Source organism: Malurus melanocephalus, unplaced genomic scaffold, assembly GCF_030028575.1.
Source record: "Malurus melanocephalus ecotype Western Australia unplaced genomic scaffold, MMel_1.1 scaffold_413, whole genome shotgun sequence".
Classification (NCBI taxonomy): Eukaryota; Metazoa; Chordata; class Aves; order Passeriformes; family Maluridae; genus Malurus; species Malurus melanocephalus.
In genome coordinates, this window is record NW_026623645.1 from 571859 (window position 1) to 595049 (window position 23191).

The 23191-nt window shown below is 43.8% G+C and overlaps 1 protein-coding gene across 1 annotated transcript in view; it reads left to right on the forward strand.

The window, feature by feature from the left end:
• The first annotated feature begins 3372 nt into the window (after positions 1 to 3372).
• The window catches only part of AFF1 (ALF transcription elongation factor 1), a 69932-nt gene continuing 50113 nt past the window's right edge, over positions 3373 to 23191 (forward strand). Inside the window, exon 1 of the mRNA XM_057379639.1 lies at positions 3373 to 3589. Within this exon, the coding sequence (XP_057235622.1) occupies positions 3573 to 3589 (17 nt within the window). The 5' untranslated portion in view covers positions 3373 to 3572. The remainder of the gene's footprint in view (positions 3590 to 23191) is intronic.

Consider the following 23191-nt stretch of genomic DNA (forward strand, 5'->3'; position numbering starts at 1 on the left):
TTTTGGAACATTTTAAGGCACTCTGATTGATAAGTGAGTAATGCCAAGTAAGATGATGGAAACTGCYCCTGTTGGCTGCCAAAACCTAGTAGGGTGCAGCCTCTAGTTCAGTCTGGTGTCTGCGAGAAGGCGGTTTCTTTTTAAAATCTGTTCTCTTCAATTTAGGTATTGAAAGATGAAGGGTTGTTTTCCTCTCTTTTCCCAGAAAAGTTTGATTCCTAACATCTGTAGAGCGATTACTTGCATAACAGACTGTACGCAAGTTAGTGTTCTTTGTTGGAGTCAACATATCCTTTTGGTTGTGTTCTTCTCTACCCCTTTTTTCAGTGTTGTASGCAGCTGTTTCTTTCCTTTGCCCTGCAGCTCCTTTAACCTCACTATAGCTACGCTGTGTGGGTTAGACCCTGTGAAATCCAAGTGCTTTCCAGGATTTGCCCAGCGAGGATGTGCTTCTGACAGTCAGCTGGAAAGTGCTAAGGTTAAGGAGGTGCAATAAAACAAGTCTACAGGGTAGTGCTTTGCTGAATCAGGGTTAACAGAGATTTTTGCTGCCTCAGCCTTCTTCAGACCCATCATTGCTCACAGCTTCACTTGCCTTGTTGAACTGGTTTTTGTGTGTGCTTGCCTGGATGTATTTCTGAATTTTGTGTGTTTTCCAACTCTGCTTTGGAGGCAGGAGTTTGACAATAAGATTAACCAGCTCCTCCAAATATGTGGAACCCTTGAAATCCTGTGCACTCTGATTATAGCCCTTGCTTTACAGCAACAGCACATGTATTTGTAGTGTGGCCAGTTCCTTGCCTAGTGGTGGGGAAAGACACCAGAGAATCGAGCCCTTTGCAGGTTTGTGTAGGGTTTGGGATTGCTGGAAGACAGGAAACAGTGCAGGTGTGCAGCCTCTGGCTCTCTGTAGTGGTAGCAGGGAGGTGGAAGGCAGAAGGGTGCTGACAGCCAGAGGGCTTGGTGGGGCTCAGAGGTCAGGGATTGCCCTACTGGGCTGGGGCAGCAGAGTTTTTATGGAGCASGGTCCTTGCCTTCTGACCTGGTGCAGAAGTGCCCTTTGCAAATGAAAAGGCCACCCACGGCTGCCCCAGGCCGGGAAACACAATATCCATTGGACCCTTTTCACCTCCAAATGTGAACGGCTCATCAGTGGCAATAAATGGCAGTGGCAAGATGGATTTCTTGTCAACAGAGCTGGGAGAGCACATTTTAATTAAAGGACAGCAGTGACTCTTGAAGAGTGAAGGTAACGGGGTGTGTCTGCTTAAAAACCTGATGCAGTGCAGTGCAATGAGATGTTTTGAACAACATGGTAAGGGCATAAATTTGACTGATTTCTGTGTATAAACAAATACCTGTTTTACTTTATGGCAAATATATTTCAGGAAGGCTTACTGACCATGTCTTTAGTCTAACGATTTTMCTATTGTTTGTTGTGTTCCTCTGTCATTGGTACCCTGTGCTTGATTAATTGTTTCAACATGCCATAAGCTTCTAGCATTTGTCCCACAAACTTCATGAATTATCGTGCCTTTATTAGTATAATGTCTGGCCTTTTCAGGAGTTCAGAATTAAGAAGCAATGTCATCCAGGCTGCCTGCACACCTTTGTTGGATTTGCATTTCTGTGAAGTGTTTATATCACAAGTGTTTAGATCTCTGCAGAACTTCATTCTCATCCAATGCAGAAGTAGATATGAATGGACTTTAAATATTGTATACAGCTTAAATACAGTTTGGAATGGTGATCTCTTGTAGGAAGCTTTTCCTGGTGGATTTTTAAGGCAGAGAGTGCAGTAGTGCATTCTGAGCTTATGCTTCTTCAGCTATGTACTGTAGAGTACAAAGAGTTTATTTTTATTGGTTTGTTTTGTTTGCATTTTACTTAGGAGAGATGTTTTCCTTCATTTCCAATACATCTTACAAAGACAGTGACTGAAAAAGGAAAAACTTGCATCCCTGATCAGTGAATAGAAACAGGTGAGAAAAGCTGCAGTCTGATTTTGGAAACAAACACGAGGGAGGAGTCAAGAGGCAATAGGACATCCTCCGACAGAAAGCTTTATTTGAAGAAACACTGATTTGTCAGATGCACTTACACAAGTGCTTTTGAAGGGGGGCAGTTGGAAAACTGAGTGAAAGTTGAAAAAACTTTGAAAGATAAAAACTTTGAGTGAAAGCAAACAATTTTTTTTTTCCTGGAGAAAGCTCAGCTGTTGTGGAAAGTCTAGAGGGTATTTTTTTCCCATTATCTTTTGTTCTGCCTGAAAGAGCTGATATGAATTTTATTTAATCTTCCTGGAGATAACCACTATGGGAATCTCAAGTCTGGGCTATCTGGAGTAAGAAAACAATCAAACATAAACCCTTTTCCTGGTATCTGCCAAGTACTTGGACACAAGTTGTGCTTTAAAACAGAAAATTAGGAGGAACATAATGTTGTCATAGCGTTGGGAGAAACCTTATCCATACACAAATGCGGAGAAACGTTGAAGGGATCTCGGATAAATATTTTTTTTGTCTGCTGAATGCTTGGTTAATACTTGGTTGAAAGCAGTTGCAGGAGTAGTTAGTTTTCATAATTGTGCCAGGAAACACTAAGAGCAAAGGACAGGTATTGCTGCTTTCTGAATGTGTCGACAAACCACGGTCAGGACCAGAGCCCAGCAGAAATTGCATAACCAGCTTCATATATRCACAACAAACCTTTTCCCAAAGGTTTCTTAGCCTGTGATTCCAAGCCTGGGTTTCACAGCAGGCTGAAGATTTCTTTTGCTGCGTCTGTGCAGACACCTGGGATTCGTGTTTGCACTCGGTTCTGGTTTCGCTTCGAAGATTTTGAAASTTCTGAAATTTTAAAAAATTTGAGCCGTTTGCTTTTGTTCTTCAAAAAAMCCAAAAGCCTCCTAAACAAATAATAAYAATAATAGTAARSCAATGAAAAAGGAAACCAAACCAGCAAATAACTCRAGCAAACGCCGCAGGAGCCCCTGCGGGGCCGTGGCGGAGGGCAGGGGCCGGCTGGCAGAGCAGCCCCATCCCGACCCGCTGGCTCGGCCGTGGCCTTTCGCCCCGCTCCCGGCAGGCAGCGCCTCCGGAGAGGTCCGGGGCAGGGCACGGCCCTCCCGCCGCCGCCCGGGCAGACCGGGCCGTACCACGAGTGCTCGGCCGGGCAGGGGGAGGCGGGCGCGGGGCGGGCGCGGGGGCCGCGCTGCCGCAGGTCCCGCCGCCCCGGGCACCCAGGGGACGCCGAGCGAGGCCGCGGCCCCGGAGCCCGGCGGCGCTCTGCCCTGGAGGCTGCCGGCCGGGCCGGGGAGGTCCCGCGGGGCCGGGCGGGCCCCCCTCCCTGCCGGCGGCCGGGGGAGGGCCGGGCGCCCGGATGTCGATCAAAATGAGCGAGCCCCAGCCCTGCGCCGGCCGCCCGGGCGGGGGGAGCCGCGGCGCGGCGGCACCGGGCACCGGCGGGGAGGCGGCCGGCACATGGGACGGCAGGCTTTGGCAGCGGGGTAGAGCCTGCACAGCTGCGGACGGAGCTCATGGATAGAGGGCGCTTGGCAGGATAACCCCGCGATGGCTGCCCAGTCGAGGTATGGCATTAAATAACTTCGGTCGCGCMCGGTGCATCTCGCCCTGATGAGGGCTGCTCGCAGCCCGGCGCTGTTAGTGATGCCCTGGCTCCTGCTCAGGCTCACTCGGCTCTAGGGTTTTACCCCGTGCCCCGGGTAGGTTTTGTCCGTGTGTTTTGTTCACCGAAGTGCTTGCTCCCTCTTACCAGCGTAAACTTTCTTCCAGCAGGAAAAAGTCTTAATTGCTCCCCGTCAAATGTCTCCCAACAAGTTAAAAGCTCCTTGAAACCGATTTCCTTTTCCCCTGTGGACCTGTCTGTTTAAAAGCTCTTTGAAACTGATTTTCTTCTCCCTCTAGACTTGTCTCGCATTTGTTTGTTTCTTTTCGCCTGTGAGCAGGTTTCTRTCATTGCTTACAGTAGGGTTTTAAAAGGGGGGGAATGGTTTCGGTTCGGCCGGATTGCGGAGCGGGCTGTACGCAGTGGAGGCAGGGTCTCTCCTCTGGATAGCGGGAGGATAGAAAATGGTTACAATGAAGAAGAGTACGGAAAATAGTTACTTAGTTGCTGTCAGAGAGCGAAATTCAAGCGAAAACACCGATCTTGGTTACATACTTTTCAGCTGTGGTTTTAAAGAAGCAGCATTTTTTGCCTGCTCTCGGGGGAGTGGGGGAGTGTCCTGTCTAAAGTAAATTTCACACTCAGCATGGGGGAGGCAGCTTTTCTTAAGTAGTAGTACTTGATGGAGCAGTGCTATTTAAGGTACCTGTTAAATGCCTTTTAGCGTTTACAATGCTTTAATGGGCATTTCAGAAATGCCAAAGAGAGAAATTCCTYTTTGCTCTTTAGTCCCACACCAAGCAGTCACCCTGCTACCCTTCCCTGCAGGCAGGAGAAAAGAAAAATTTAAATGGTGGCATATCCTACACATAAGTTTGGCACTGTATATTTTGACAGTGGTGCTTTTCTCCGGTTTTGAAGCCAAGGGCTGGCTTTAAATTACAAACAGGAGAAGGACAGAGCCCTGAGATTTGGGGAAGAAGGAGGGGAAGATTGATTGCTTGGTTAACAGCTGAGCTCCARCTTCCACTGCCTACTCTTCTGAATGTGGGGAGACTGGGACCATTTGACAGAGCACTTTAAAAAGGGAAAGATTGAGTTTTAAACATCTTTTTTTTCCTTTGTATGACCCCTTGGCATGATTTATTGGCCTGCATTATCAGCGTTGGTGTAATAGGACCGCATGSTGGATGCAGCATAAATCCTAATGATGCTGGCTGGCCCTGGAGCTTGGCTTGGCTCCAAGTCCAGGGACATGCCTGATCTCTCAGAGGTCGCACRACCATTCTCCTGGGTGCCAGGAGGGCATGTGGGAGCCGGGTCCCAGCAGTAGCCCCCAGCTTCAGCCAGCTGGCCAGGAAAGGGCAGAGCTGGTACTGGGGCCTGTGAGCCACATCCCTGACCCGTAAGGTGAATGATGCAGAGAATCAAGTGTTGACACCTTGAGTGGCTCAGACTGAAGGGAGGCAAATGGTCCARGGGCTGGGGCTGAATTCACACACAGGGCAGGTGAAAGGACTGTGCCCCACAGCTGCCATTTGAGACAAAAATGGGGACAAGAYGTGCACCTGCCATTCTGTACCCTCCCTTCTTCTCTATTCTGTGCATTGGCTTTTGCTTTTGTCAGCATGCTGTTAGGTTCTCAAGCTGTAAAACGGCAGCAGAGCATTTCAGAACAGTGAGTAAGGAAGTTACTCTGTATGCCTGAAGATCGGTGTTAAAATCTCTGATTATCACTTGTTTTAAGACACTTAAAAGAGAGTGGGAGTGCATATGAGCAGCAGAAATGGGTCTGTAGGAGAGAGATTGCATTTACCAGGAAACCCCATGCTTGTGGTATTTCTGTTTCAGTGGCATAGGTCTGCAGGGGCATCCATCTCATTCCAAAAAAAAAAAAAAAAAAAGTAGTTTGTGTGTGTGTAGAAGCTTTTATTCAACAGTAAGCGATTAATTAATATTCACATTAAATGATAAGAACTCGGCTGCAAGGGACTGACAAGCCACATGTCTCCAGAATTCATTTGCCGAAACATGTCAGAGAGTTTACTCTGCAAGGTAGCTGACAAAAGATATGGGTGAGCTTTCTTTGCTCATTTCTGCTTTGCAAAAAAACACAGGCAATTTTTGCAAACTCAGTAAATTACTAATGAGGTGCTGTGATACCAAGCACGATAGTGTTTTGTGTATCACTCTCTACAAGGCCTTCAGGCACTCCTCCATCTGCTCRCGGTTTCTATTTCTCACATGCTGTTTGTGTCAGCTAGTGAAAGTGATGTGACACAGCAGAGGATGCTTGTTGGGAAACAAGACAGTCCAGCATCCYTTCTTCAGCTTCAGTGCTGTGATCCTCGGCAGCTCACCTAGCTTGGRGTTTCACTGTTTTGAAGGGTGGAAGGGTATGGAAAACAAGGTGATAAAACATGCCTGTTGCTGCTCTGTATCATTAAAAAACACTTAGTGGTGATAAGTGAGGAACTGATGTACTAATGGGTGCCATATTTTTCTTTAAAATAGTGATCTTAAGAAATGGTTACAGAGTTGGTTGGGCATGGTTTGGTTTCAGATGTTTGAGAACGATCAGCTTCTACCATCAGCTGCTGTAAATAGCTTACATATGGAGCTAATAAGTGGAGAAACTATCCTCCAGTTAGCGTTGTTTTGTGTATAATGTGGCGTTGTGGGTTTTTTAAGTTGCTCGATGAGCCGTAGGTTCGCAGCTGTAGCTTTCTATGCGATCGCTTCTGGAATGCGCGGATGATCTGATGCCTGTGGTGTCCCCAGGCAACAGGCCTTGTGTCAGGTTTTTATGGTATATTCAGGAACGTGTGAGCAGAAGCAGAATTGATCTGAATGAGGACAAGTTTACTTTCTTGTGGAGTGTGGCGTGATGTTCATCATGTGCCGTTCAGCTGCTCTGGGATACGGCAGGACCCTTGGGAGGGGTGTGGGCGAAACTGGCAGAGCCCATCTCTTTTCTGCTTTCTTCATTAAAATATCTGCTCTACTGCAGCAATTCCGAGTTGAGGATCTTTAGATGAATATCTGCCTTCTTTTTTTTTAAGATGCAAACTGCTTTTCTCAGGTTGCTTGAGGTAATTTTAAATTATCTGTAGACCTGTCAGTTACACTTATTTACAGTAGGAGGATAAACAAAATACTTTGTTGTTTTGGATGCTAAGAATCTCCAGTTGTCATATACATAATTTGCCTTTCAGTGTAGTCATAGCTAGCATCACTGCTGGTGTGCAGAACGAATGCAATTTCCTAAYMTTTKTGCATAGGTGAATACAGTAGCACRGTCAGAGCARSCTAAAACCTGAGTGTTGTGCTGCCATCCCTGCTGGGCTCACCTTGCTCTTTTTCCTGAGTCAACCCTGCAGCGAATGGTAATGATGGACAGCAGCCTGGGAAATCCTCTGTTTCTCTGCTTCTACCCCCTGAAGCCAAGGGAGTGGAAGTTAAAACCAGAAAACGAGGCTGTACTGCTCATTTTGGTAGAAAAAGGTGATGCTGTGCAGAAATAAAATGTGGCCTTATCTATATTTAAAACACAGTAAATTGTGAAGGGAGTAATGCTGGGGCTTTTCCCTGAGGAGAAGCTATGWTGGATGATGCACCTTTAGTTCGTTCCATGTCATTTCACAGCTTTCCAGGCCAGATGTAAAGACACTTTTCAWAACCAGTTTGTTTCATGGGTCCTGTTGATACAGGCAAATKCCAGTATTGGTGATGCTGGGTTCCAGTCAGCTGATGGAGGTCAAGAAGGGCTGAAACAATATCTTGTTGGAGTTCACTTGTCTATTGAAAGCTAAAACATTCCGTGAAGCCCTCTTGGTTTAGCTTGTGCATTGCTACTWGCCCTGCCTAGAAATGCCCCTCTGTTTTCTCCAGAACCAGAGGTCTAAATGAACTATGGCATGTTTTGTGGGCTGCTGGGGACTTTCAGTTTGCAGTTCCTTATTGCCTGGGCTTTCTGARCCTGGACTTGCTCTGGGACAGACCTGCAACTGAAACGCAGCACACAGAAGAAAGAGGGAAGTGGATTTCCTCACAGGAATTGCTCACAGGGAAGTGGATTTTTCAGGCTGCTTGTGGTTCCTCTAGCAGTGGGTATTCCAATTTGTAATAAACCATTGAAAACTTTGAAATACAGTTGTCATGGCATACTTGAGCTGGTATACCAGGAAATGTTTCCTTAGGTCTTATAATTTTCCTGTGCCTGAATCTGTGTTAGAGGCCTCTTCTCACTGCTTTTTATGAGAAAATCATTTGCTAGTACAACTGCAAGATGAATAACAAGATTTTAATGAACTGCATAAATTCACCTCGGCATTTTTCTTCCGAGAGTGGCCATAGTGAACGATGTATGAAGCTTTTGAATGCCTTTAAAATATATTGGGAAAGGTATCTATCTCCTCGAAGTATGTAGGAATGCCACAGTGACATTGTTTTCCATGAGCTGGAGGGCAGTAGAGTGAGGATGAGTTCTCCACAGAGTGCAGGGTGTTATCCTAAGGCCTGGCTCTGCTGCTCGGCGGTCTGGAGTGCAGGTTTGCTTCCCAGGCATGACAAAAGAGTTACTTTATTGTAAAGATGTATGAGCCTCAAAAAAAGGGAAAGTACTTACCCTGTTCAGTCTTGAACACAGCCTGGAGATTTGTTATTCTTCCTGTGGTGTATTACAGTGAAAAAAATACTTTGTTATGTTTTGCARTTTTGGCTGCTGCAGTTCATCTGTGTCCATGATAAGAAAGAGAAAATGCATGTAGGACTGGCTGGGGCAATTATCACTCCAAAACGAGGTGTTACCATATGTGGATTAAGATAGAGCTGCCTCTCCAGCAGAATGCTTTTGGGGGGAACAGACAAGAGCTGCTGCATGTGCTATGAGAAGATTTTCATGACTGCTTATTCATAGACAATTTAGGAAAAAGTAGTTGAATTCTAGATCAATGCAGAATCAAGCAGCTGTGGAAAGTGGTGAGAGGTAGAATTGTTGCAGCCCATCTTCCCTCTCAGCTGTGGTGGCTGCTGTGTGCAGAGCCAGCCCTCAGCTCTCTTGTTTGCTGCTGAGGTGCAAAATTGTTGATCACCTGATTGAARTGCATGGCTTTTCAAAAGTGCATTTCTTTTGCTGCCTTWTTCCCATACGGGAAGGGAGAGGTGGTAAGCGGGGAAAAAGAGCAGATGTGTGGGCACAAAACTGCATTTGAGAAGTTGCTCTGCTCCTGTTAATGCTTCAGAATTGTCAGGCTGAGGTATCTAGGCACATTTGATTAGGCAATCTTYGTCACAAATGCAATATGCTTCATGAAGATGTTTATCTTCTGGATTAGTTAAGGCTTAGATATTGTTTATAGAATTGTCATTTTCAGTTGTTCTGTTTGTTGTACCAGCAACCTGAAGTTTTCCTTTACTGTTGTTTTTGCAATGTTACCATCAGGTTAAGAGAAAATAATGTCCTTGCTGTAATTTTTAGAGAAAGTTCAACAAGCAGGTTGTTAATGTTTAACCTCCGAGATAACAGTAAAACTCCTTTTCAGAACTGCAAGAACTGTGAGTTTCAGTTTTCTACTTGTAAATAAAAAAAAAAAGGACAACAAAAACCAACCACAAAAACTCATCAAAGAGTAACAAATAACAAAAACACCGCTCTCACCAAAACATAAGTAAGCAGTAGCTCTTTTYAAAAAGAAACAAAAGAGGAAGCTCTTGAGCATAAGGTAGTATTTTTATTCTAAACATCTTTGCTTCTTAGAATGCCATATATCGTGTAACCTGTAAGTAGCAAGTGATGTATTCAGCAGTGTGTGATCAGCTCCTKCACAGCACAGTGGTGTTCAGTTTAGCAGGTGGTGTGTGCATGTGAGGTATGTGAGAGAGCTCAAGTACACGTGCCTCCTCAGCTGAGCTCTGGGCACTGCAGTTTGAAACACGGGTATCTGCTGGCATCTGAAATGGAAAGGAATTATTAAAATGTGGAGCAGTAAAGGGATATTTACATCTTTGGAAAAATGGAGACGTGATAAGAAATTGTTTTCAGTATTTGTTCTTCTGCAGTTTGTAAGGTTTTSGTTCAAAAGATATTACTGAGATAATTCATCTTTGCAAGCACAGCTCAGAAACTCTGCCTCATAAATGATGTGCAGTATTTCTCAATAATCCTCTCCCCCCCTGCAGGCTATTTTGGAAAAATCATCCTAATCTGAAGGCAGGGAATATGCTGGCAGTTCAGAAGTGCTTTGGTGCCATGCTTCTCTTTTCCATGTCCCCACAGCCCTCGGCAGAACAAGCTGTTCTAGGAAAAGTTGTTTTCCTGATGTCAGTGAGCCTGTGGCTCTGCTGAGAACAGGCTGTCAGTCTAGAGACCTATTTCTTCACAGCTTTGCTAAAATAATATGTGCTAACAGAAGGGGAACATGGTCTGTCCCTCTGTGCAACAGAGCAGAGAGCTTTGCTTGGATTTTTAAAAGATTCTCTTYGAGTTGTCACTACCTGGAAGGTGCCATGTCCATCTGTCTGTCACTGCAGGCCTTTTTTACTGTGAAAAGCACTGCCATAGCTAAGACAACAAATACACTGCAGAGGTGAGATGACTGTGTTGGCCCAAGTGTGAACTCCATGATACTGATGAATAAGGCTTTTCCTGGCACATGGTTTCTGTGAGGATGGCTGTGGGATGCTGGGTGTAAGCTGTGTTGGCTAAAGAGCTCTTTTAGACCATCGTGTCCTCCTTCTTTGCTGAGACCCTGCAGCCCCCTTGKAGCAGCATAGTCAGCTTTGTCCAGCAGTTAACTTTTGATCATTCACTGGTTTGATTTTGGGTTTCTGATTTAACACATGATATTCTGTAACTTCCATTCTGGAAGCAAGATGAAYGAGTGCCTTAATATTTAAAGGGAATGTGATCACTTTGCTGAGGTTTTGGAGCACCGTAGGTGATCTTTATCTGTTTGCAAAGCCCTATCCATTTTACATGGACTGGCTTCAGCAAACTGATAAGAAGCTCTCTTTGCTTAGCTGGGTTTGTGGCCCTTCTYAGAGGGTATGCCTGGTTCTGTATAATGTGCTACAGGGGTAAAAAGACTACTAATCTAGAGTATAAGAAAATTCTGTGTAATCACCCAGACTGGGGGGAGACAGAAGAATAGGTAAGGTCATGTGCTGTTCTTCGGGAAAGTCTAATCTGCTTTTAGAAACAGCATAATAAGATGTATTATTCAGAGATATGGGGTACTTTTACTATTGCAACCTGGAAGAGCAGTTGTCTTGTACAGTGAAGAATTAAGAACAATATACCAAAATAACTTCCTAAATTGGCYATCTTGGAAAAATTCAGTAAGTCACCGTTTCCCTTATAAAAAAAGACTTGGTCATTTACTGAATTAAGTGGTACAAAGTTTTTCCTCACAGTTTTTTTATTTATTTGTAATAAAAATGGAGAGTTTCACCTAGGATGGGAGAAGAAAAAACATTAACAGCTTCAGTCTATAATTTCCCTCTGAAGATGCCTTTATGTTGTTCCCTCCTAATTCGAAACTCCAAGTGGGCAAATGGGAAGTCTTCTGCCTTGGTTTTGGTTCCAAGTGAGTTTCTGTACCTACCTTAGCATGTCCCTGAGCATAATGAGTCACGCTGGTGCTTGGTGCTCTGGTGCATGGACAGTGCAGCTTTGCACAATTAGGGCCACCAGTGGCCACAGTCACAGACYGACTGGAATTGTCAGTCTGCAGAAATTGATAACATTAAAATTTGGCTCCCAAGCTGCTTCTTCCATTACTTAAACATGTGAACCAGTCTGGTTCCTAATGATTTGGAAAGGGTGTTTTCTTTCCAAGTCAGTTAAGTAAACTGGATGAACTGACAGGCAGTAAATAGGTTTCTCTCATTACACATCCCTTTCTCTTGCATATTTGGAGGGACAGATTGAATTTTTGTACAGGAAACCATTCCTGTTTATTCCTCTTACAACACAGACAGCAAATGTAGTGCAGCACTGTGTTTCACAGCCAGAACCTTCWTTCTGTAATTTTGGAATAAATGAGTTTGTGATCATTGCATAATCTGATGATTTTTGGCAACCGTGTTGATGTATGTTGATGTTGTTTTCCTATTTGAACAGCTTGTGAGAGAATTTATTGTGAAAACTGAGAAACCACGTGTATTAAAAAAATTCACCAGAACACCTCAAATGAAAGAAAAAGAAGACCATACACACAAGCATACAAACTCCCCATCCTGTAATACTTACAAAGCCAGATGSAGTCTGGGTTATTTTTTAAATCTAATGAACGTTTAGTTGACATTCTGTCCTTTATGCTGAACATTGGCCAAATATAGTTGTTTCAGTTCTTACCTAGAATTGACTTTGGTATCTGTGCTGGACTTAGTTATAAAGAGACACRTACAGAGCTCATGGTGTCTCAGTCAAGGGTCGAATGTGCTGTACTGTTTCTGCTCAGCWCCCTTAAGAGTGCTTATTCCTGTAGCTTTCTGATTTGGCAGTTGTTTGTGCTAATCAAACAGTAGCAAGTGGGAGAAAAGGTCCTATTTTCAGCTATAGCAGAAGAAAACATCAGAATCACATTTGAAAATATTCCCCCCCATCCCCTTGAAAAAGTTTGATAGAAATGCTGTATAAAAGCAGGTATTGTGAAGAAAACTCTTTTCTTTCTGTGTCCCAACCCTGTATTCTGGGGAATTTCTTCTTCACTTCCCCATTCCTTCATGCATTGATTAAATATCATGCTAATGGTTTCCTTTCTTAAAAATTTCTTCCTTGAAAATGGGCCATCCTTCTCCCTTGTAGCCTAATGACGGAAAAGTACAGATGATATTGATATAAGCTGTGTTTACTTGAATGTAACAACTTGAAAGACCGTTTGTGTACAGTAATCTGCCAAGTGAATAATGATTTGGTTTTACTCCTCTAGAGAGAGGGAGGACTGAACACCAATAGCTGTTGCTGAGGTTAATAAGATGCATTTAAAAGGTCTGTAATTAAGCCATGCAGTTTTCTTAGAAGGTCCTTGAATTAATCTTTCACCCYTTCCTCTTCTGTTTCTCATGGGAGAGTGCAAGTAAGATGGGAGTGCAGGGGAGGTGCAGGCACTGACTGGATACAGATCTTGGATCTTACACACAGTGAAGTCTCAGTGGAAAGTAGGAAACCAGAGGAGGGTTGAAACTGTTTGTGTGAGTTCAGCTGGCCAAGGGTGTGCTGAAAGCCGAGGCRGCGATGAGAATTGAAGTGCCAGGGCTCAGCAGGGTGAACATACAAGGTGTTGTTACAGCTGCTGCTCTAAATTTTATTGGTTCCTCTGGGTTTTTCTACACAGTCCTCATTTGGGGCCAAATTGTAGCCTTCAGCATGTACACTGGGTTCCAGCTGATCTATCGCTTCTATATCTTTTGACTTAAACTGTGTGATATAAATCAATGTGGTACTTTGGTGAAAAGTATCTGGTTTTCTAGTTTGCCTTTCACTTTACATTTTCTAGTCCACTTCACAAAGGTGTTTCTAGTAAAGAGCATTGCTTGACCTTGTGTTCAAAATGAATCCTTGACCTGGAGCTTTTATACAGGGAATTGGTTTTGCATGTGTATAAGCAAGTGCTCAAAATGGATTCCTGATTCACAGCTTGAAACCAAGGAATGCCAGAAAAAGAGATGTAGAAAAGGGAGGGATATTAACCTTACAATTTCCTGTGTTCTTTCTCTGTTGYGTGCATTACTACAAGCACCACATTTCTAAACAGGGCTGTTAAGTGAAAAAATGGGGAGTTGAGGCACAATTTGCTAGTTGGGAAGGATTCTAAGAGCTGTTCTGAGGATGAATGAAAGGGAATTTTCAGGAAGAATAGAAAAATGCATAACGAGTCTCTCTTTCCTTACTCCCTTTTTTCAAGTGGCTTCCAGAAATACTTATGCCAAGTTTACTTTACAGAATGTCACCCTTTTTGTGGCCCATGTTTAGTAATAGCAGCAACTAGGAATTGAGCAATATGGAAAAGTTGCAGAATGTGTTAGAAAGTGTATGCTGAGGATGTTATCCCATGGTTCTAAATTACTACGATCAACTTGCCTTTTCTTGAAAATACCTAGCTTTCTACAGATGACTTGGCTGGATGTGACCTGGGTTATGTGAGGTGTTAGCTGCTGTTGGAGGTGTTATTAATTATGTTTATGGATGTTTCATTAATGAATCTCGGGCCAGTGAGAAAGTACAGAGATATGAAGCAATCCTGAGTCACGCATCCCTGTGATGATGCAGGAAGCTTTGATGCAGGTTGTTCAAGAGGCTTTTTGTGCTTGGCACTGGATGTAGCTCTAGGCAGACAGGGGGCAAGGAAAAGTGCAGCAGCCTGCACATAAGAATGCAAAACCTCCTCCAGAAGCTTGGTGCAGTGGTTACTGTAGGACATCGCTCTGTCCCTTGGTGATCGAGGCACAGACCTCCTGCTTCATCCTAAGTGCAGTGAGTGTTGTTGGGAACATGCGTAGGAGGGGCAGGTATGAGGAACACCGGGGAGAGGCAGAGCTGATTCATTCTCCTTCCAAGTCTGTTGCCACCATGGCATTGAGGACAGGAACTCGTTGGCTGTTGYGATGAGAATACTCGTAAGGCCAGAGGTTTGCAAGGGCATTATCAGAGAAGGTGATGTATTCCCTGGAAGGTGCCCTGAGTTACTGCTAAGTGGACAGATGCTGGATATGCCTGGTGAAACTCCTCRCCTGTATTTCTGCAGCACTTTGGTGGGATTTTCCAGCCTTGGCCACAAGCTTGGTGTAAAATCACCACCATTATTATCTGGACAGACATGACTTCTTTTGAAGGGGGGGTAGTTTTCCCGAAGGAAAAGGAAAACCAGTTGAGAAGTCTTGGAAAGATCAAGTTCCCTAGAAGGTTAAAACTGGAAATAAAATTATACAGAGTACCTCGATTCTTTTTTACCAGATGGCGGTCATGTTTTGCTCCTTGAGGAGGTGGTCAGTTTTTATGGAAGTAAAACTGCCTTGACATTTTTTGCTCCGTCTCAGGGGCACACGAAATGATGCTGTGTTTGCAGAGGAATGCACCCGCTCACAGGTATCGGGCCAGCGACTCCTCCCCAGCTTCACCCAATCTCTTGGCAGGCAGTCACTCCCCCTGTTGCYTACTCCACACTGGCCCATCTGCAGCTGTGCTGCCCATTCTCTCCCTGGTTTTGGGATCCTGCCTAAGAGGAGGGTCTCCGTGGACCCATGAGCACCTCCTGCCCTTTCCTGGGCTGATTCACCGGGGCTGTGCCTGACAGAGTCCCGGTGAGCCTCCTGCTGTTGCATTAAGTTGTTTGCTCAATTGTTTAACAAAGTGCTTTTAATGGAAACATAAAACCGGATAGAAATACAAAGCCTAATGGAATAATCTCTTAATTGCAGTGCTGTAAATGAGTGTCCAGCACATGATTACTGTACTTCCAGGGGGAACAGTGAGGAGGAAAGAATATTGAATGGAAGACACTAAACACTTCAGCTGCTAAGAATGATGATTTATTGYCAATCTGAGCATWGGGCTAAGCAGGGCAAATAAACTGACAATAGTAAGTGCTTTTGGAGGTAAAAATTGCCTCATTCAGGGTATTCACTGTGTGCAACGTGTAAATTCTACCAGGATAAAAGCACAAAGAGTGATTAATTAATAGTGGCAAGATACTCATGCATGCAATGTCCTTAGGCAACCCAGAAAAAGTTTTAATCAGCACATTGCCCAATTATTGGCAGATAACTCCTGGTMTGTAGTAGTTTGCTATTTCAGCTAGAAAATGCATTGTCCCTCTGCCTCTGTAAAAATCATAGAGTTTGCTGTGTTATGTGTTCACAAAAWATATCTTATGTTTTTAAGCATACAAGGAGATATGCTCAGAGGTTCATTGACATTATCTTTTCTTGGTCATGCTGCAAGCCTTTCAATACACATTAGTCCTTAAAAGAACTGTCCATCCTTAAGATATCTCACCTAAGTTAGGCAGCAGCAGGTAAAACAACTATTAGCTCGGTATTGAGCTGGCTGTTGATTTGGTGTTGGCTGTGTCCTCTCCAGAACAGGGCATGGTTATCAGGGAACACGTTCCCCAGGAGCACATGCTGCTCAGGGAGGCAGGATAAGTGCTTTGAAAGTGGCCTTCCCACCAGCACTCCCCTTTCCCATGATTTAGTGCCYGGTTTCCCGGTGCTGCCAGGACAGGCTCCTGACTTCCCCTGCCTGCAGAAGCCCCTGTGTCACTCAAGCCTCTCTTTGCATGTGTGGGACATGCCCGGTGCCTGCTGGGCTCTGCGGGGCACACACCGATGCAGACCCAGCACCAGGCAGGTCAGACATTTCCAGTGTTTGCAGTGGTCTCGGCACTGCCAAGGCCGTGCTGCTGTCCCGTGGGAACTGGAGCTGGCTGTTGCTTTTGGTCTGAGCCAGAGGGTGATGTTTCCACTGCCTGCACGCAAGTGTGGCTGATGTTGGTGGAGCTCAACTGTTTCTCATCCTGCTTCCAGTACCAAGGGAAAATAGGTGCTTTTCAAACAGAGGTGCAGATGATGTGGTGAAAATGTTTCCTTTTTTTTTAACTTAAAAGTCAGAAAGTTGTTGAATAAATGTGTACAGAATTGAAGGAGGAAAGTATTTGGATCTGTTTTACTGTTATTCTTCAAAGGGATAGATTTTTGTAGTTGCTAAAAGTAACAGGTTATGTAAATATTCTTAAAAAGCAGGGACTAGGAAAGATAAGATACTTCAGAGTGTATTTTGGAGGGGTATATGCCTTGCAGTGTGAATTAGGCATGCATCAGTACCTGCCTAATGCACCCTGTCATGGATTATTGCTCTTGCTTAGATTGAACACTTGCCAAGTTCTTTSGAATGACAATGAGATGCTTTGTTCAGGCTGATGATTCGATTGCAGTTTGAAACTCCAGCAGAGAGARGTACTTGGCTACAGAGCATGTGCACCTCCTAAGAAAATGGAAAAGCAGATACAAACCATAGGAAAGTTAGCAGACCCTTCTGTGTATAGATGAAAAAAAATTGGAATATAATTCTGGAATAATTATACTCTGGCAGAGACTGCAGGAAAGATTTTAAAGTAGGCTTTTTAGCGTATAAACAGATCTTTTCAACAAACATTGCTAATCTTGTTATGCTTCTACGTAGTTCTTGCTATGCAGATAAGACTTGTCCAACCTGTTACTCAGTACATGCTGTTATGTAAGTGAAAAACTCAAAAGGATAGTAAACTTTTCTTTCATGCATGATGTGTTTGCTGTTAATTTCTGTGAAAGTAGGAAAGAATTTATCCCTTTCATATTTTAACATTTTTCTTAAATCTCTATTTAGTTACAGTACTATCCTGTTCATAGCATATTAGATTTGATTTTCTCAATTGTGTGGGAAGGATTTACACAGAGAATGTTTCACAAGAAAYATTACAGGTTACTCATGAGTTTAATCGGTTGCAGGAGATTAAAGATTCAGGAGGCAGAGTTGCACATATCCATATTTCTGAGACAGTTTCAAATGCTCATATTTGCAGGTTTTGCTTTTGATATGCCTCACAGCAAATTAAACCACTGGTAGCATTTGATGTGGAGTCTATTCTTTGAACAGCTTCAGGTTTGCAGTCAGGAAAGAAGCAAATCCTTTGGCTGATGTTAAATTCTTTTACACGGTGGGCTTTGAGCTGCATTGAGCTGTCAGCTTCGGGAGTCTGTGTTGGCCCGCAGCTGGGATRGTCACAGATGGCAGAAAGGAGGATCCTTCAGACTGTGCAGGAAATCTGAGGTGAAGGCTCTTGGGCTCTGCAGCAGTCTCACTGCCAGCCCTTGCAAGCTCTCTGACAGCTTTTACAATAAGCTGGATGAAGCCAGGTCTTTGAAAAAMGGGGGTTTGGGGATGGCTGAAGGGAACTGAGCTAAGCTGAGCTGTGTGTGAAATGAGAATGTGGCAATATGTGTATGTTGTGGCACCTGTGGACCCCATGGCAGAGTGACTGCTGGACCAGGAGCTGCTTGGCAGAGCATGGACAAGGTCAGYTGATATCAGGCTCCTGGGAAAACCAGACATGTTCACTCAGCTGGATGTGAAGGGATGGTAGCTGTGTGAGAAGAATGTTGTGTGAGAAGGGATTTAAAATGCACACCCATGAACCAGCTGCTCACTAAACATTTCAGATTTTTTTCTGCTGTGTATCTCGTTAAAATTGTTTTTTTAGTGTAGTGGAGAACAATAATGTTGGGGAGGTTTAAATGGCATTTAGGAGATTCTATAAAATCAATGARCAAAAGGCATGTCCACTTGAATAATTTTAATGTAGCCATAAAGCAGAAAATTTACTGCATTYGTCTCCTTGTACCTGCGGTAAGCATTTCAGTATCCTCTCAAAGAACAGAGGTARCAAAATAGATTGTAAGAGTTGAATCTTTGATTTAACTTGCAAAATTATTTCACATGGAAAATTAAACAKTAGTTTTCTGAAATTTAACAGCTGATATCACCTGGATGATTATTTGTCTTTTTTTTTTTTATTGCTGTAACTTGCTTTTCATCTTAAGGCCTTTTAACTGAGTTTTTTCAAAGGCTTACGATTTTTATAAGGATGGTGGAGAAACTGTAACTGAGTTGGAAGGGACCATTGGGCTTTGCCCAAGTATTCAATCATTTAGTGAATACTTCTGTGCTATGTCAGCAGAGAACCAATCTCTCATGGTTTGCCAGTAAAGGACATTCTTTTGGAGCATATTTTATAAAAACAGAAATCTGATTTCATTTTTACATTCTGCTTTTTGTACTTTACTACTGCAAAGGAATAGTTCTCTTGCTGCCTTTAAACCTATTGATTTTACTGAACAACAAGGACAACAAAAAAGATATTTCAAGGCAAAAGCAAATKAATAGATAGGATAGGTTTTATATAMGGTAGAATGTAGGTTGTACCCTATGCATTTTCCCAGGCAAGCCTACAACAGTTCATCCCAGGTGCTGGATTTCTGCCATTGAGATGAGGAATTCAGAAGCAGATGGGTACAGTGGGAGATTTCATGCACCACTTCACTGAAGAAAGCTTTCAGAGGGCTTGGGCAGCAGCTGATAACCACTGCTGTCTATTCAAGTATGCCTTGTCAGCATTAGAGACAGGGATATTTTGCTAGTGGTGGGTGAGTTGATAAAATATCCCGGTCCTGGCCTCTGTATTTCCTCTGGGGAACACCTTCTCCCCGTGCTGGGCAGTTGGACACACGTGCTCTCTGAAGGGCTTGCTGCTCAGCACGTGGTAGTYACCGTGCTCCTGTGCTCATACAGCTTATTTAAAGAGCCCTACCAGAAAGATTTGGCTTAGAGATAACAGCTGGAGCAGTGCACTGAAGTGCAGAGGGCTGCAGGATTTGGCTGGGCTTAACAAAACTTGAGTTTTGGCACTCTTCCACTGATTTTACTTCAGTCACATAATTTTCCTGAGCTAGGGTTTGTAAGCTAATGAGTTAAATGTATTTATGTGTCTCAGGCAGACTTACACAAACAGGAGAAATGCACGATGTTTTTTGTTTTAAGTGACAAGTATTAATCAAGAGGAAGAAACACTGTGGGAGGGGATAATGCTGCAGGGCAGTCCATTTCCAAGAAGTAAGARTTGTTCCAGGTGCTGTTATCTACTCACCTTAATTTTTCTTGCTGCCAGTCTCCTGCCTGAGCACTGACTCAAAACAAMTTGCCACTGTGCTACTCTGGCATGGTCATGTGTGAGTTCACGTCTACATGCTCAGTTCACAGCAGTTGCCAAGTGCTTTATCTCCATTTTCATCAAGGGGAGAAATCCAGCTGGCAGCAAGCTCCAGGTGCTGCAGAAGAAGGGAAGATGCCACTGGAACAGTTGCTACAACAGCGGCTGGGGCACAGGGCTGGTGACCCTGCTGTGCCAGCATCCCTGCACATGCCCTGTGGCAAGTCGGGAGTAATGCCAGGTTGCATTTTGTGGATGAGAGACTTCGTGACTGCAGCTGACTTTTAAATCCATAAAAATGGGAAAAGGTCACTTCTGAGACAATCGTGGGTGACTCAGAGTCCCCTCTCTGTTGGAGCAGGATCTGCTCAGCAGGGAATGCTGCTTCCCCGTAGAAGCAGATTGGCAGACAAAGCCAGGATGTAGCACGCTGTCAGGGATCTGAGTGTACCAGCTGAGCCCGSCCAGATTGGCCCTGGCTCTGAGAGCTCTCTGTGGGAGGAGGCAYTTGGGACTGCGTGAAAATGTTTGCTCAGCTGTGCAGCGGAGCAGTGTAGATGAGTTAGTGGCAAACTGAAACCTCCCATTTGATACAGAGAAGTTTAGAATAACTTATTTTTCACTGTCACCTCTGCAAAGTAAACCCATTTGGGCAAGTGTCTTATCTGCATCCTGACAAAGCKAACTTTTTGATCCTTGCTGATGAAGTGAGAAAAGACATTGATGGGCTCCTCTTGCCTGCAAAATCCGCTCRCATGGAAGCTCAGTCTTGTCACGGYGGGGTCACCACAATCAAGGCTGCCTGGTGTGCAGCTATGAGAGGGCTCTCAGAACCTGGGCAACTCATCCTGGACTCGGGTCCCATCCCAGAGCTGCTCGTCAGCGGCAGCCAAGGCTCCAGCAGCTTTGGCTCTCCCCGTGCATACCTGGTCACTGAAATCAGCACTGGAGCTGCACATCTTTACTCACCTACCCAAAAAGACACGCGTGCCTGCAGGGCTGAATGGCAGTCAGACCACTCACGTGGCTTGGGGAAATTCTGGGACGTGTGCCTGAGACTGYCGTGTACAGAACGCCTTGTGGAGGTGAAGTGGTCACGATTTTTCATTGCACATACCCGGTGATTTAAATTTTTCACATTTCCTGCTTTGCCTGCCACATCCAGAACAAACAAAGCCTTAAATTCATCAACTCCTTGTCTGCTTTCCTTGTAATTACACTTCACACAATCACACCTCCTTAAAAGCCCTTCCAGTATATTTGCATTTAGATGRAGAATGACAGCTTTCGTGTTCCCGTCTAACTTATAATTAACACCCTTTCTGACTGTTCTATTAACGTCAGTGTACATGGGGAGAGGCTGAAAACCTGGGTTACTTTGGAGACTTCATTTCTGCAACATCACAAGTGGAGAGGCTGCCTCTTGGTTTGTTCAGGTCTCCAGCTATGGCAACATAGCTACATGCTCTATAATTGTCATGTTTTTCCAAATTTCCTAAATTGCTGTTGTACGTGGCAGTTTATGACTAAATAACAAATTTTAAACATTTCAGTCCKTGAGGGAAAGTCCAAATCATAAACTTTTCATGTTTGCCTTTTTTGAGTAGGCAGAAAAAAGGTTGTTACTGTCAGTTGTTTGCATCTTTTGACAAATCTTTCTTCTCTTTTGGGACTTGGGTTCATGGACCATAGGCTGAGAAATCTTGGGGTGTATTTTTTTAAGTGCCATTTGCAGTGGGGTTTAGGCTCAATCCTATGAAGGATCTGTCATGTTTGAAGAACATCTGAGAGTTCCCAGTTCCTGCTAAAGTCGCTGGGAGCTGCAGGGGCTCAGTTCTTCTCAGGAAAAGATCAGGCTTACTCCTGGGAACTGCTTGATGATCAAAGGCCTATTGATGCTGAAAGGAAGCAAAAACCTTTTAATGGTTGAGTAATGAATATAATTTTACTTTGGCAACAGTGGGAGGAAACAAATAAGTAAGAATTTGAACCCAAAGATTACCATAGGAGGGGCTGAATGAGAAGATTATTAATGTTACAAAAGTGGAACTGGTTTTTTTTTTTTTTTTTTCCTCTGGCAAAAGCAAGTTAGCTTCTACTTAAGCAAAATGGCAATTCCCTTCTGCCTGTTAAAACATCCTGACCTTCTCTGCTTCATTTTTTTTTTGTGTAACCTAGAGGGCTCTGTATTTAAAACATAGAAAGAGGTGTATTCAGGATCATTTTTCCATATGCTTTGAAGGAAGGGTTGCAGMAGTGCTGCATTTACTTGAAGCATTGTTTTTGTTCCAAAATATTTGACAGGAGGTTTCTTACAGTCATTGTAGACAAACAGATGGGTTGTGAGGCCTTGATCTCTTGCTCAGTGGGTCTGATGCCCCTGTTATACAGTCAGTAAACAGGGCTGGACAGGCTTGATGAATTGAAGGAGCTATAGGAAGCCAAATTTTGAAAAGCAAATTCCAATTCATTTTAACTTCAGTGTGAAGATATGTATTTTTGGGAAGCACGTACCAAAGCTGATTGATGATGATGATGATGCAAAAGAGTATTAACTGTACCTCTGTTGTACTTCTGCTCCATGTTTTTCTCTTACCTTTTGTGTATGTTCRAACTGTGTATTTTCTGAGAAATAGTGTTTGATGTGAAACAGAACTTAAAAAATTCAGCAAGTCACAACTTGTCGATGTTTCCATAAAGGAAAGGAAGCARAGGTCGGGACAAGGAGTTTTTGATGCTGTTTGGTATTTACTGTAATGTCCTTTCATCTGTTAGTGTTGCAATCACTGTCAGGCTGTTCGGGTGATACCAGTGTGAGAGCCGAGCACAGCTGTGATGCTCAGGAACTTTCTGTGCCATGCCTTATTCCACATTTCTTTTCAAGCTGATGAATGGAACTGCGTATTTAGTCTTTGCAGATGTGATCTTGGCTCTATAAATTGAYGGCAGTTCTTCTGTGGAGACTCTAATAGGAACAGAGCCAGGGTGCTGCAGCATGGCTGTTGTGACGCATCTGTGTGATCTCTGTTTAATTGTTTTTGGGGATGACGTGTCTTGCCTTACGCAAAAATATGTCTCTCAGTCATGATCTGCAGTTTCTCATTCTTTAAAAAAAGAATCAATTTTAATGACAAAACAGCTTCAATAAATATGCTTTTTCCTGCAGTTCTATTAAAATGAAATGTTGTGTCTCGGTGTTTTGGAGGAAGAGGTTCTGCATTTTGGGAAGCAAATGAATGTTTTTTGTGTGTTTGGTTTTTAGCCTTTCTCCACCCCCCTTCCCTGCTCCTGGATAATTCCTTTTGGGAGCCAGCACCAGATCTTATTACAATTAAAGCAAATTTTTATTTTCATTGCTTTTTCATTTAGAGAACACATGGGACAGAGGAGGCAGAATTTTTTCCTGCACCAGGCTATTTTTTGAAAATGTTGTCATGGTCTGGATTGTCACATTCCAGCATCTGAGACTCTGTAGTAAGGGTTGGCATGCYGCTGAGAGCAGCTTCAGAGCACGTTGGTATTTTATGGTTTCTGTTACAGACTCATGTCTGGATGATGTTGCRGGTCAGGGTGTGTGCTTTGCTGAACTTCCTGAACCAAATCCCTTCTTATGGGAGCCGGTGCAGTACCTTTACCTTGGGCTGCTTTGAGCCTAGAAGAATTCTGCTGTTTCAGTCTGTAGCAAAGCACAGTTTTGGGGATGGTGGTGATTTGTGCATGTATCCCCCATCTCCCAGGCTCCCACGTGCTTGGTGTGTTGGTGCCAAGCCTTGAAGTCCAGTTTCCCAAAGCATTTCTGCAAACAGGAACAGCTTGGG